Here is a 14,834-nt window from a genome sequence, read left to right on the forward strand (position 1 = left end):
AGACTGGGTTTCACCATGTTGCCCAGGCTGGTCTCGAGCTGTTGAGCTCAAATAATCTGCCTGTCTTAGCCTCCCAAAGTGCTGGGATTATAGGCGTGAGCCACCATACCCAGCCAACTCCTTTGAGGAAAGGATTGTGTGTATTTTTCGGCAGTTGACTGGTTCAGAAGCATGAAATGAATGCATCAAAATGTCTCCCAGTTTCACTTGAGATGTAAGGGTTGCTGTGGTAGGGTTGTAGCCATGGTCTTTCTTTCAGAGTGGCTGAATCAAGATTAGGAAGCTTAGGCAACAGCTGGTGCCAGGCAAATACCAAAATTCATTCAAAAGGGGTTGCAGAGCTCAAGCCACTAGAAAATCCATTCTAGAACTTTCACATCTCATTTTCAGCCGCAACCTGTTTCCACCATCGGCTCACATAGCACCAACTCCAAGGTACTTGTACACAGATGTTCTGCTTCACCAAAAGTCCTCTTTTGGTGATATACAGTCAGTGTGGAACTCACAGAAAGGTGCGTGGTGCCACAGGTTCTTCTGGTCCATGACCTTCAGATAGATTCTTTTGACTTTCCTGGCACTCACAGGCCAGCACAGGCTGGGAGTGGGATGGAGGACAAAACACCTTTACCAGATAAAACAACCAATACCAAACTAGGCTGGGTCCTAAGACCTCTCCCCAGCAAAGCCTCGGGCTACTTCAAGGATTGTAAAGACAGGAAAATCCAGCAGGTAAGAGGCCAAATGGAGTCCTATTTCTCCCACTGCAGTGCAGAAAGAGAAGCAATTTAACCTAGTCATTGAACACAGAGCTGTCAAGGACCTGTGGTCTGGTCCTAACATTGCCCAATGGGTTAGGTGCATAACTCTTAGGTGGGTCACTTAACCTCTCTGTGTCTCAGTTTCCACATCTTTCAAAGGGGAATAAGAAAGTGGCTTCCTCATAGTATTGCTAGGATAAAGAGATAAAATGAAACAATCCATGTAAAAACCTATGAAAAAATTAGAACGATACTATACAAAGTATTATCACTCAATGGTAAAAGGCTCAGAATGTTGTTTGCTATCCTTGAGCTTCACACCCTCCACCCTGCCCAACCCCAGCTCCAAGGCAACAAATTTCCTCAAAAAGAAAGCCCTTTTCCTTATTGCAGTAGTTTTGTGGACAACCAGTGGCTCTCACTGTCAGGGTTGATCTCTCTCTGCCAATCCAAAGCTTCCTCTAAGCCAGGATGACAAACTTGAGGGTCGTTTTTCTGGGAGTTCAAGCCATGAAAAGCCTATGAAACACATGAAGAATGCCAGGCCATCTGCCCCTCCAAACCTCTACAGGAGTCCCTTTTAATAAGGGGCAGAAGAAGCTCAAAATGAGAAGATAGAGTTCCTAGGACCTTTGCTAACCCCATTGCCAACTTGCAGCCACACAAAAGGGCAGCACCCCTTGCTGCTCAGGGAACCCTGTGGGCCATTCACACAAGCAGCACTGACTCCATGCATGTATGTCGCTCAGCTCCTTTCCTCTGCTCTGTGTATAGGAACAGAACTGAACCTCATCAAATGAGAAGCAGCATTTTCTGCATGGCTTCCACTACAACTGAGCACTGGCAATGAAACCACCTTTGCAAAAATTATATCAATGAGCAAATTATGACAGTGAAAAAGATCTGATCTAACTTACCCACTCCCACCCCTTGCCTTTCCCTTAATCATTCCTGGGCCTATTGTAGACTGGCCTTTTGAGATATCTTCTCAACTTTTCTGCATGTCTGACATCCATGGCTTCACCCAGATCCATCAATCCCACTCCTGTGGCCCCACCCAGAAGCAACTCAGCTCAAATGGACAGCTTTAACGCATGATTTCATCTCCATCCCAACCAATCAGCAGCAAGCACCTATTTATAGCCACCCCCACCCCTTCCCCAAACTGCCTTTGAAAAATCCCAGCCTCACATCAACTAAACTCTTTCTCTACTGCAATGCCATGGTCTTCATTTGTGCAGCAGGCAAGAAGAACCCATCAGGCGGTTACAGCAACTCTCATGCTTGCTTCTGAACTACTGACATCTAGAGCTAGCTGCCTTCATGTCATCTTCTAATGTGTATTCAACAAAAGAATAGCAATAATTCAAAACTTAACTTCTTCCCCTAAATATGCTCTTTTTCCCATGCTCCCATTCCAGTGGGTAAAGACAGATCCACTGGGATGGGAGCATGGGAAAACACCTGGGTGTTAAGCCAAAGGGCTTTCTCTGCCTTACCTATCATCAATTAGACACTGAGGCCAAAACTCCTGTGATCTGATATCTCTTGAAATCTTTGCTTCCTCTCCATTCCTATTGCTATTGATTTCATTCAGCCTCCTGTTTCTCCTCTGTACTATTCTGGTCTCCCTTACCACAGCTAAAGTGATCTTTCAAACTTAATTCAAACCATATCCCTCCTTTCTGGAAGTCCTTCACTTACTCCTCACATCCCCCAAGACTGAATCCCAGTTCCAAAGCATAATTTAGAAGGCCTTACAGCCCCTCTGGTTTCAATCCATCCCATTCCCCAGTGCATCTCGTGATCCTATCAAGCCAAATTACAAATTATCTGAAGCCCCCCTAACTGCCCCAGGCTTTCTCTCCCTTCTGAAGCTCCCTAGTTGCCATTCCTTTTGACTATTTGTTCTACCCCTCTACCCTTCACTAGCCCAACTTCTCCTTTTCAAAATTTCAGCTTAAAATAATGTCCCCTAAGAAGTCTTCTGTCAACAGCCCCCTCTCCCAGAGCTAGATGCTCCAATGGGGTGTACCCCAATGACTATTATAGCACTTTACCACAATTTATTATTGTTGCTTAACTGTCTCTTCCACCAGACTGTACTCTCCAGCATGGGACCGACTATCTTATTCACCAATGTATGCCTGGCACCTAGTAGAATATGGGGCACATACTCAGATATAGATATAACCATCTAATGCATATATATATATGCATTATATATATGCATTAAATGATTAAATAAATGGATGAATGGTTAGGTGGCTGGCCCAAATACAAGAAGTTAAACATCTAAGAGCCACAAAGGGCCAATATACAGTACCTCAAGGGCCTCTATGCCAAGTCATTTTCAACAGGGTAGGACAGGCACAGACAAAAAGCCTCAAGAGTCACCAGCAATTTCCAAGCTGACATTTCATTTTTGCCATCCCTTCTTTTTTCTAAACTCTCCTCAAGTATCACGGAGACTGACTGTTCTAAGACATGCATTGCAATGGTACAGAGCTAGGGAAACTTGGTGAGGGGTAGGTACACTGAGCAACCAGCATAGCTGGGCTGCAGGGTCAGAGGGATGCTACAGGGCCAAGGGTACAGGCTGGGAGAGTTCAGAACACCTGACAGAGCTTCAGGTCCAGGGCTGGGTGGAGGCACTGGAGAGCTGAGGGCACCAGGCCAGAGAAGACAATAGCGTAAGTGAAACAGGGCCAAGGGACACTAGGAGGAATGGGTGGAGGACACGGCACAGCACTGAGGCTCCAGCTAGATGTATGACAGGGGTTGGGGGTGAAGGGGCAGAGGTGAGAATAGATAGTTGAGGATTTGTGGGGTTCTGGGTTATGTCCAGGGTAAGCGAACACTTTCAGTAAGCTAGTAGGTGGGTGGACAGAAAGGCCTCCAAGAGCTCATCTTCAAGAGATCTCTGTGTCTCAGCTGCTCATCTACCTCTGTAGAACATCCCTGCAGACCACTCACCCAACAAATTCCATTGATTCAAATCCTAAGGTATCCAACTCTGGGTTGTGGAGGCCACAAAAAATATTTTCCCCATCTTCACTGTGGACAGAAAAGTTCAAGCTTTGGATTCTAACTGATCTCATTTTAAATAAACCTCAGCTCTCTCGTCTACTAGCTGTAAGGCCCTGGACTTCAGTTTCCTTAGCTGTACAATGGGGATGCTCACTTCCACAAATGTTGGAGGTGAGGTGAGATAATGCTGGTGAAGCAGCACACACGGTTCCAAGCACAGAGTACATGTTCAATAAATTGGCTCTCTTCCCCTTCCTCCTTCCACTCTGCATGAAGCCCAGGAGGTCCCATTTTAAGTGTGCGTGGGGGAGTGGAAATGGGGAGGAGGAAGATCTAGGTTGCTGACTCACTACGGCAGAAGGCATGAATCAGGGCTGTGTAGCGTCCAGGGATGGAACAGGGACGCTCCTCCCCCCACCCTATCCTCCTCCTCCAAGTGCCTGGGGTCTTGGCTGGCAGTGGGTGCCATGTAGTTAGGGAAAACGGGCTCCTTCAGTACCTTTCTCACCACATTTGGAGAGGAGTGCTGGATGGTGCTGTCCACTGGGGGGACACTGAGAGGGGTTTCTTCCCCAGACGCCTGGGGCAAGGCAGCAGCAGTATTCTTGTCAAGAGGGAGAGCCGGCTTTGAGCCCTGAGATGCTGGGGGCTCATCTGTAGCCTGGAGAAGAAAATAAGAACTTGGGTGGATTTTACTGCAGACAGTGTAGCAGCAGCAGCAGTGGCAGCAAAGGCTAGTGCTCACCCTGCCCTGTGCATCATCACCACTTGCACATTGTGGACTGCTTAAACATTTTCCAAAAAGAAAAATACTCTTATCCCAACTCTTCCAAAGACTACATGCTAATGGGAATGTCTTAGGATGAAACCCAAACCAAGAATTCTGAGCTAATTTTGTGATATTCACTTTAGCAATCATAACCTAGTTTTGACTTACATTTTAGCTTGTGGCCCTCTATGAACCCTAGACCCTTCTCTGCCATCACATGGATTATTCTATATCTCCTCAAAAGAACTGGGCCTCAGGGGAAGACATTGAAGCATGATCTGAAGTTGTCAGTACTGAAGCGTAAATGTGAGGCCTTATATTCTATAATAAAGTAAAAATCTGTAAAGCTGCTTTGAAGATATAACTGTGATTACAGATTTAAAGGGGATACCACTATAGAAAAAGTGAGAGAAGGGTAGAGAAAAGAGGATAGAACAGGAGGTTCTGGGGGGAAAAAAAAGAAAATCAAGAGCTAAGAATGAAGATGTGAAATGTAGCAAAGATCCCAGGGGTACAAACTGCACCTCTTCAACTGTCTTTTAGCTGAGAAAAAAGAAGTGCACCATCCAATATCCTCCTATGGAAAGAAGACTTCTGTGGCATTACAGAAATGTCAGCAGACCTGAATCCAAGTCTTAGCTCTATCTCTCAATGTTGTATGATATGGAGACAAACTGCTAGCCTTCTCTAGCTCCCACTTATATACCTATAAAGCAGAGATGGTAATGCCTACCAAACAACACTGTCGGTAGGATAAATGACATGGTGCATATAAAACATACCCAGCTTAGTAGAAGTAAAAAAGTTTAAGTCTATATCTGTGCAGTATTATAAAAGTGCTGCCTGCCAGCATCTAACATGGACCCTCACTCTACTCCTTAAGCTCTGCCCTCCCCCTGTCTGGGATTCATAAGGTCCGGCAAGGGAGCTAGGGAGATGACAAGATAAGAGACAGCCTCTCTTCTGCTCTGGCACTGGCAGGAGTTCAGCACAGCTCAGAAGGTACCATCGGTGGGCAGAGTCCCTACTGTCATCCAGGAAGACAGGGCTAAGCCAAGCTACTCCGGAGTATACTGAGCCTAAATCTAATTTGGGACTGGGTACTATGCTCTCTGGAGCTTTTCTGAGGTGGGAGGTTGAGCCCAGCGTAGTTTTGAAATGTGAGGGCTGAGCTCAAGGCAGCCCTAAGGTGCAGAAACTTAGTATTCCTGTGCTGCCTTGTTTTTGGGGAGGCTGTGTTCCCTGAGTGATCCTAGGATGGGCAGAATATGCATGCCAAGCCACCCTGATGCTTACCTGCAGGGTCTCCTCCTGGCTCTGGGACTGGACAGGTGCTGGCTGCCTCACGATGTAGTTGATCTGCCCCACAATGGTTTGCTGAAGATGCTGAGGAGATTTGGTCTGACTCAGTTGCAGGCTGGGCTGTTGAGCCTGGAGAAGAAGCTCCAAGTCCTTCTGCATTTCCTCCAGCTCAAACTTGTGATGCATTATGTCCATGTTCTGAGAACAGGCAGGGCCAGGAGGGCTCTCGTGCTGACTAGAAGCCAGATGCTGGGATGGAGGAAGAGGTGGGTGTGGCTGCTGTGGGGGAGGGGGGAGGGGAGGTGGGGGACGGGGGAGGGGTGGTGGTGGAGGTGGTAGCTGCTGCTGTGGCTGCTGCTGAAAGTGACTGAGCTTCAGCTTCTGGTGGTGGCCAAACTGGACTTGGATAGAGGGTGTCTGTAAGGTGGGCTGGGCGTGGGCTCCTTGCTGAACATCCTGTGGGGGGACAATGCACACGGGCTGGGAAGTCAGCTGCTGCCCCAGCCGCTGGGATGTGCTCTCCTGCTCCACAGGGGGCTGGGTTTCCAGCCAGGGCTGCAGCAGCTTTGGTGGATGAGGGCTGCAGGCCAGCTCTTTCTCCCTGGGCAGCAGGGCAGAGCACTGCAGAGACCCCAGCTGCTGGGGCACCATCTCAGAGGGCTGCCTGAAGCTGTGGGCTGGGTGTATGCTGGGTGGGGGGACCTGGCCTTTGAGGGAAGGCGAGACTGGGGAGCAGTGGGAGCAGCACACAGATGAGGAGCACACTGCTGGAGACTGGAACTTGTGTGAGGGGTGGCTAAGAGCCTCTTGCTGAGCCACTGGAGACTGGTGGCTTTGATAAAAGGGTGATGACCCCTGTAAGCCTCCATAAGCAGGAGCATCTGCCCTGGACATTTGTCCACCTTCAGTAGTTATGCAGCCTGAAAATGCAGAATAGAGAGTTTTTCAAAAGTTTTTCAAGTTGCTCCCACCTTGCCACTTCCTGCTCCTGGGACAAAAGAACCTCATTCAACAATCCTGTACCAGGAACAGAGATTAAGAAACTCAACCCTTGATCTCCTAGACTCAGTCTAGAATGCTGCCAGTAATAGCACCTGTATGCACCTGCTTTGGGGGCCTAGGATATTTGAGAAATTAGTTCAGCTTTTACCAGATGCTCAGCCCTGACTGTGTTTCTGTCCCACTAGGGAAACCACAAGCTCTCTCAAATAGCACCCACTCATTTTTTTCCAACAGAACAGCCCAGTCAGACTCTGACAAAAAGAATCAACTTTGGGGTTGGGAGGGAGTATGCTAGAAAGTAGCAAAGGGTAGAGAGTCATGCCTGGGACCAATGAACAAGTTCCCAGATACAGGTGTGGGGAACTGTGTGTTGAGCAAGTAGGATGGAAGAGAGTGGGGAAGCTCTAATACCAGGTGATACGGTTTGGAGCTGTGTCCCCACCCAAATCTCATGTTGAATTGTAATCCCCAGTGTTGGAGGTGGTGCCTGGTAGGAGGTGACTGGATCATGGGGGCAGATCCCTCATGAATGGTTTAGCACCATCCCTTTGGTGCTGTTCTTGTGATAGAGGTCTCGTAAGACCTGATTTTTTTAAAGTGTGTAACACCTCCCCCTTGCTCTGTTTCTTGCTGCTCTGTCCATGTGATGTGCGTCTTCACCTTCTGTCATGATTGTAAGTTTCCTGAGGCCTCCCCAGAAGCCGAGCAGATTCCAGGATCATGCTTCCTGTACATCCTGCAGAATCATGAGCCAATTAAACCTCTTTTCTTTATAAATTACCCAGTCTCAGGTATTTCTTCACAATAATGCGAGAATGGACTAATACACCAGGTCAGTGCCAGGCACCGGCACTGCCCCCTGAGGCCTCTAGGTCCCTTGTGCACAAGTAGATTTATGGCTAACTCAGTCTAATGACTCCTTCCTCTCATTATTTTGGTGAGACTTACTTAGAGGAAGTCTGAGCTCCTTAAGGAAAATGTGTTTTATTCACCATTGGTTCTTTGGTGCTCAGCATGGGGCCTAAACAAGAGTAGGTGGCCATCAAAGGTCTGCTGAGTTAAATCAAAGGAAAGAGGGAAGAAAAGAAATAAACCTACATATCATTTGTCACTTTGCCAAGTTCAACAAATTTTCAATAAGATTAACAGCCTCAAATGAAGGCAGCAGCTGGCCATCAGTTTAACAAACTCGTTAGGCTGTCAACACAGGCACAACTTCAAGCTGTCTACATTCTGCCTAAAGACTGAATGCCAGCAAATGATTGCAGCAGGGAAGAAAAATGCACAAGGCCATGAATTATCTGCTTACATCTCAACTCGAAAGGATATGTCTGTGTGACACAAACATGCACACGCAGTCTCACTGTTGCTGAGATACCCCTGCTTGTGCCCACATGTGTATACCTTTGTGTGACCACAGACACACACATTCATCTGTACTGCCATACAGCATTCCGGAGAGCAGGGTGACTGTCTTGTCTCCTCCTCAGCAATAAAACCAATGTAACAGGACATTTACACAGAATGGTAAACTCAGATTTCAACTCATCCTGATACAAAGTCCTATATTGCCATTGTTATTTAATTCCTCATCCTCTCCTCTTCCCCCTCAAAAAAAAAAAAAAAAAAGGTTTGCTGAATGATTCCATGACCACTGGCAGTCCCAGGGAGTGCTTTCTCTTGGGCATATGCTGACCTACCCAGTAAGGTAAGCAATTAAGTCAAAGCCCACAGGGTGGGTAGGCCTGGGTGGGTGGGTCCAAGCTCACCAAGAGAAGCTAGCTGCTTGGTCCAGAAGTTAGGCTCCCAGGTGAATCTGATACTCCAAGGGGAGCCAGGATCTGTGTTACAACTTGTCTCCAGCAATCGCTGCATCTGAAACACAATCTGACAACAGCACCAAAGGTCATTTATTTGGGCATCTTGCACCTAAATGACAACTCCCCTTCCCTTACTCTTTGGACAAGCTGAAAGGCTCAGAGTCATGGCCCTTTAACCTCTGGTCATCCTCCATATTCTCATTCTCTTGCACCTTAGCACCTGTCCATCCTCCCAGCTGATCCCTTTCCTCTTATCAAGGCTTCTGGAACCTACATTCTTTCTTTTTTTTTTTAATTGAGACGGAGTCTCACTCTGTTGCCCAGGCTGGAGTGCAGTGGCGCGATCTTAGCTCACTGCAAGCTTTGCCTCCCAGGTTCACGCCATTCTCCTGCCTCAGCCTCCTGAGTAGCTAGGACTACAGGTGCCCGCCACCACGCCCAGCTAATTTTTTGTATTTTGTTTAGTAGAGACGGGGTTTCACTGTGTTAGCCAGGATGGTCTCGATCTCCTGACCTTGTGATCTGCCCACCTCGGCCTCCCAAAGTGCTGGAATTACAGGCGTGAGCCACCGCACCTGGCCTGGAACCCCTACATTCTTATCTTTTCAGGCCTTAAGTGATTTGTCATTCTCCCTCACGACATCGTTGACTGGCAGCTCCATTCATTCTACCATCACCTCAATTTAAAAGCCCAGTGGGGGCAGGCATTGTCTGAGCTCCCCATTGCTGTACTTCCACTTGCAGGTAAAATACCCTTCTGTCCTACTCAATAGCCCTCTTCCTCTCCCAACACTTTCATCTATTTCTCATCACTAACTCTCCTATTTATCCAGGGCTTTGGCAAGTGTCCAACTTACCCTGCTATCCTCTAGTTAACTAATGTCCCAACGAACATCTTAGCCTCTCATTTCATTGATCTCTTGCATGGCAACCACCTTGTTTTCAGTTTAGTCACCATACCTAGACCCTATTAATCATTTACAACCATTCTACCTATGAGACCTTTAAACTCCAACAACCCACCCTGGTCATAACAAGTTCATGCTCTTTCAGAGTATGTTGTTCAACCTCTCCAAGCCCTGCTCCTTCAGTCCACAGGACTTCCCAGCTTCCTTTCATTTACAGTAATGATATCACTAGTGTCCTAATTCCCTCCCCATCGCCAACTCCTACTCTTAGGTAATCCAGCCATACCAAAGCCATGTTATCTGGGGCCACTTCAGTGATTATTGATTTCAGCAGCACCCCTCAGCCCTTTCTCTTGTCACTTCTTTTCTTGTCATCTTTCTCTTCCACTGCACTCAATGACTATTTAAAATCTTTACTTTGGTGCTACTTACCAATGTTTTAACCCTCTTATTATCACCTCCTATTTCACAGAGAAAAAAAAGACACCATAAAGGATAAATTACCCCAACTTGTATCCCTTCTACCCTCAAACTTAACTACAGCATTGTCCCCTTCCTGTCCTCCCATCTCAGACGAAGGGACTGTCCTTGTGTTTAAGGTCAACCAGTTCACTCTATATCCTTCCTCCTGCTTTCTCAGTGTACTTACCCCACCACACACCCCTCCTCTCTATCTTCAACCTCTTCTCCCATATACATGTGTGCAAATGTTTTCCAAGCTTAAAAAAAAAGTTTCCCCCAACTCTGCCATCTTCTCAGGCTATGTTTTTATTTTTCTTCTTTTCACTTCTGTCTCTACTTCGTCACCACCCATCCTCAGTCTCCTCCTCATTCTAGCTTTTGACCCTTCTACTTCACTGGAGCTTCTTTCAGAAGATAGCCTGATTCCCAGATCCAGAGGCTGCTCGTCACTATTCATCTTCTTTCACCCATGCAGCATTGCCAAATGGACCATTTAAAATTGGAAACTGTTCATTTCTGTGTACCACACTCTGTTTTGCTTCTAACCTCTGACCATTGCTTCTCACTCTCCTCCAGTCATCATCTTCCTCTGTCTATGCTGAAAATGACGGTATTCCCTGGGTTCCTGACTTTCTCTCTTCTTGCTCCACACACTCTTCCAAGGTGATACCACTGATTTCCTGGTGACTCCTACATCTCCTTCTCCAAAACCAACTTTTCTTCTGACTTCCACACCCATATATTAAAACGGCTTTTTAATGGTAGGTAGCTTGGAGTTGGTTTTGGATGCACTACAGGCACCTTAGATTCAAAGTATTCAAATATAAACTCCATCGACTTCTCTCAAAATTCTTGCTCCCTCTCCTGGGTGCTGCCGTCCTCTCAAGCTTAATACTTCAACCTTATCTCCAACTCCTTTTCTCTCAGACCCCCATGTAAACCCCAGTAACTTTCTATGAGATGCCCAGCACACTGCTCATGTCCAGGGTAATGTCTGAATCAATTACCTATGACAAAGAACTACAGACTTTCCCAACTGAGCTACCTTTGGGAGGGCAGGACCATTTCAGCACCTGTGTCCTCTTTGCACTATGGGATTTGGTAAAAGATGGTGTTTACTTACTAACCCAAAAGCAGTGATTGAATTTGAAGGATGGATGGAGCTGCTATGTTATTCCTCCTTCCATCCTAAAAAGAAAAGGCATTTCCAAGGACTGCCTCATTGCCCCTCTGACAAAGGGGATGCTCTGATAAGCTTCAAGGACAGGCTGAGGAGTTGGGAGATTCCTCTTACCAGCTCTTTGCTGAAAAGAAAAGGGACACTGGTTTTGCTGCAGACAGCCCAGTTGATGAAATTCTGCACATGCTCAAACTGACGGTTGAGAACCATGATGCTCTGTAACTGCTGTTCCAGCTTCCGCTTTCTCTCATTAGTAATCCCCTGGGTACAGAGAGAAGACAGAGTCCTTGATCCTGTTACTGGACTGTAATCCACCTGCTTGGGAAGTCTGGTGGCTTGTGTGTGTCACTGATGGAATCAGATGAGACTACACCCCTGAGAGGACAGCAGGGCAGAGTGTTGTCATGGGATGCTGGCTGATGGAAAAGGGGAGGGGGAGATGGTGGGAGATTTTATAGTGCAAATATGGAATGGGTAATAAATGAAAGAGGAAATGAATAAATGTCTACATCTCTTGGGCATAAATTGGTGAAGAAGGTGGTTTGTTTCATGACTTTCTCTTCCAAGACTATAACCCTGAGCAGTTAAGGATGGAAGCTGCCTAAGAGACATAGCATCAAAAATCAGTTTGAACTGATTTTCTAGCCCTTAATGAGCCACCCTCCCAAAATTAGGCTGACATTTTAAAATACAGGGAGCAGCACAGAGCTATGGAAGCTGCATATCTGAATTATAGCCTAGGCTTCCCTAGGTCCTGGGACTAGCTTGATATATGGATGGTTTCTGAACCCAACCATCTGATCCATCTGTCTATACATACCTCTAATTCCTCTATTAGCCCATTGGCCTGTTTGTTCAGCTCATTCATCAGAACCATCTTGGCCATTTTGATCTGGTTTTCCACCTTCCTATGCTGATGCTTCACTTCAAAAATCCTGTAAACACAATGGGACAAACCATGGTAAGCTTTCCTCATGGACTATATGAAGACGAAGAGACAGCAAACATAAGAACCAACTTGGAGGCTGCCTACTGAGATCAGGGCCTAGCAGACACCAAATACAAAAAAAAGAGAGCCTTCCTCCACCATCCCACCTTTTGTACAAAGCCCCACTTGATCAAAGTTCAGCTTGGTTTTCTCTAGGTAAACCTCAAGTCTACACCAAGGTCAACCCAGTAGCCCACCAGTTGACACAGCACTACAGGTAGGACCAAAAGAGAAAGTATGGGAATGATTTACTGTAATTTGTTGTCTTTAAAAGGAGGATGCTCCAATAAATGTCGCCATGAGGTAAAAAGAGGCAGAATGCATACTAGTGGTTTCTGAGGGCCGGGGGGTGTTGGGGGAATGGAGAGTGACTAATAATGTTTATATTATTGGCATAATAACATATTATATAATAAACAAATTATATAATAAACAATAATAAACATATAATTATATAATAAACAATAAACATATAATGTTTACTGTAAACATATAATGTTTATATTAATGTGGCTTCTTTTTGGGGGGATGAAAATGTTTTAAACTTAGACAGTAATTATGTACAGTTGCACAATTCTGTGAATATACTAAAGGCCACTGAATTATACATTTAAAAAGAATAATTTTATGATATGTAGATTATATCTCAGTAAAGCTATTTTTAAAAATTTAAAAAGCATGGGCATTGAAGTCACCACAGACCTACCATCTAAACCCAGCACAGTTACTGGCTAGTTGTGTGATCTCAGATGAGTTACCAAACCTCTATGAACCTCAGTCTCCTCATCAGTAAAATGGAGAAAATCGCTAACTGAAAGAATGGCAAGAACTGAACAAAATAATGCATATATGATACCCAACCCAGTGCCTGCCACATGAGGTGCTCTCAGCACCTACCACTTCCTCTTCCTATGTAAAATACCAATGATTTCATGTGACTTGTAGATTTACAGAGAACACACAGGGAAAGGGGTGATAAAGCACAGATTGCCCCTGGTTTGTTTCACCCTCATAATAAGCAGCACTCTCTTCCCTAGTGTCTGCTTGGTACCCTTGTTCTCAAGCACCGACTTCTGGCTAGTTCATAAGGCATATGCTTTGACCCAGACTCACTCTGATCATCCTGACCTAGCTTGGTCTCAGCCACCAAGTGATGACTTAATGACCCCTCCCTGCCCCTGAGACCTCTAAGGCCAAGACATATGCCTTCTAGGACATATGCCCACATCTGCTTAACCACAGTTCCTCTTCACAGGCACTACATCTGACGGCCTGGTGTTGGAACCCCGGGTGTGCGGGAACAGAGCATTTCCAGCACTGGCAAGGCACTAGCCTGTGCTACCTGTCCTCAATTTGCTTTGCAGATGTCTGTAGACTGGATTTCTTATGTGCCACCTGTGTAGTCACACCTTCCAGAAGCATCCTCTGGTTTTGCAAAACTTCTTCAACATGTCTGCACCTAGGGGATGAGGCAGAAAAAAAGCTGAGAAGGGCTGAGTCCTACTTTGAGCATGCCAACCAAGCGGGAATCTCCACAGAGAACTGTCTCAGCCAGACCCATGGAAGCTGTGATGACTTTTAGGGAAAGTCTAAGGCACCACAGGCTCTTGGCCCATTAGGCCTTTTCCAGGGAAGTCCTACAACAGGAGCAGAGAAAAACTTCAGCCCAGGGGCTGCAGGTTGGCTTGGGCAGGGAGAAGATTTTGATGCACGGGGATTCCCAGAGCTCTCACAAGTAAGAAATCCAGAGCCCTCCCCAGCCCATTTCAGGCAGTCTGTCAGCCCCACCTGTGTTCTTTGTGTTCCACCACTAGGCAGCTATGGCAAGTGAGCATATCACATGTCTCACAGAATAGCTTGAGTACTTCCTGTGTGTGTAGAGGACAATACAAGGTGAAGTCTCCGGGACCACCATTCACTCCTGCCAGAGAAGACAGAGAAAGTGAGCTTCTCTTGCTCAGGTAGACAAACCTCTCAGTTAAGCTTTGCTGCACAGCCCTCAGCCTTCAGAGGACACTGAAGAAATACAGAGCTCGGGGGAAGTGGTATAAACAGAAGATGACTCTCCAGGGGCACAAGGAGGATTTTGGGCTGAGCTTGGCTGGATTTGCCCAGTTGTCCAGAAATAGCACACCATCAAGCCCAAGCATCCCACTACCTGCCAGAGGGTGAGGAAGGCGCTTGCTACTACTCCACATAGATCTCCTGCAAAATAATGAATCCTTCACAATTAACCTTAACCTGTTCATTAATCAGGATTCTGTTTTTAATGGAGCTGAAACCAGCTATCCAGCCTTGCCAGGCTCCAGGCTAGATCACGTGGATCATGAACTCTGGTTCCTGTGGATTTGACAGTTGTAGAACCCCTCCCACAATTCAAGGGCCTTGAGAAAAGACTTTCAAGAAGATTGTCATTTAAAACAGATGGTGGCCGGGCGCAGTGGCTCACGCCTGTAATCGCAGCACTTTGGGAGGCCAAGGTGGGCGGATCACCTGAGGTCAGGGGTTCAAGACCAGCCTGGCCAACATGGCGAAACCCCATCTCTACTAAAACTACAAACATTAGCTGGGCGTGGTGGTGCATGCCTGTAATCCCAGCTACTTGGGAGGCTGAA

The 14,834-nt window shown here is 46.5% G+C and overlaps 1 protein-coding gene across 12 annotated transcripts in view; it reads right to left on the minus strand.

The window, feature by feature from the left end:
• The window catches only part of TRIM66 (tripartite motif containing 66), a 70,525-nt gene that overhangs the window by 22,287 nt on the left and 33,404 nt on the right, over positions 1-14,834 (minus strand). For all 12 annotated transcript variants that reach the window (XM_063608360.1, XM_063608362.1, XM_063608367.1 and 9 more), the window contains 7 exons: positions 14,008-14,140; positions 13,562-13,678; positions 12,052-12,166; positions 11,346-11,492; positions 8,631-8,748; positions 5,854-6,779; positions 4,288-4,449 (listed from right to left, as the gene is read on the minus strand). In XM_063608360.1, the coding sequence (XP_063464430.1) occupies positions 4,288-4,449; positions 5,854-6,779; positions 8,631-8,748; positions 11,346-11,492; positions 12,052-12,166; positions 13,562-13,678; positions 14,008-14,140 (1,718 nt within the window). The remainder of the gene's footprint in view (positions 1-4,287; positions 4,450-5,853; positions 6,780-8,630; positions 8,749-11,345; positions 11,493-12,051; positions 12,167-13,561; positions 13,679-14,007; positions 14,141-14,834) is intronic.

The sequence above is a fragment of the Pan paniscus genome, chromosome 9, assembly GCF_029289425.2.
Source record: "Pan paniscus chromosome 9, NHGRI_mPanPan1-v2.0_pri, whole genome shotgun sequence".
In the NCBI taxonomy this organism is placed as follows: domain Eukaryota; kingdom Metazoa; phylum Chordata; class Mammalia; order Primates; family Hominidae; genus Pan; species Pan paniscus.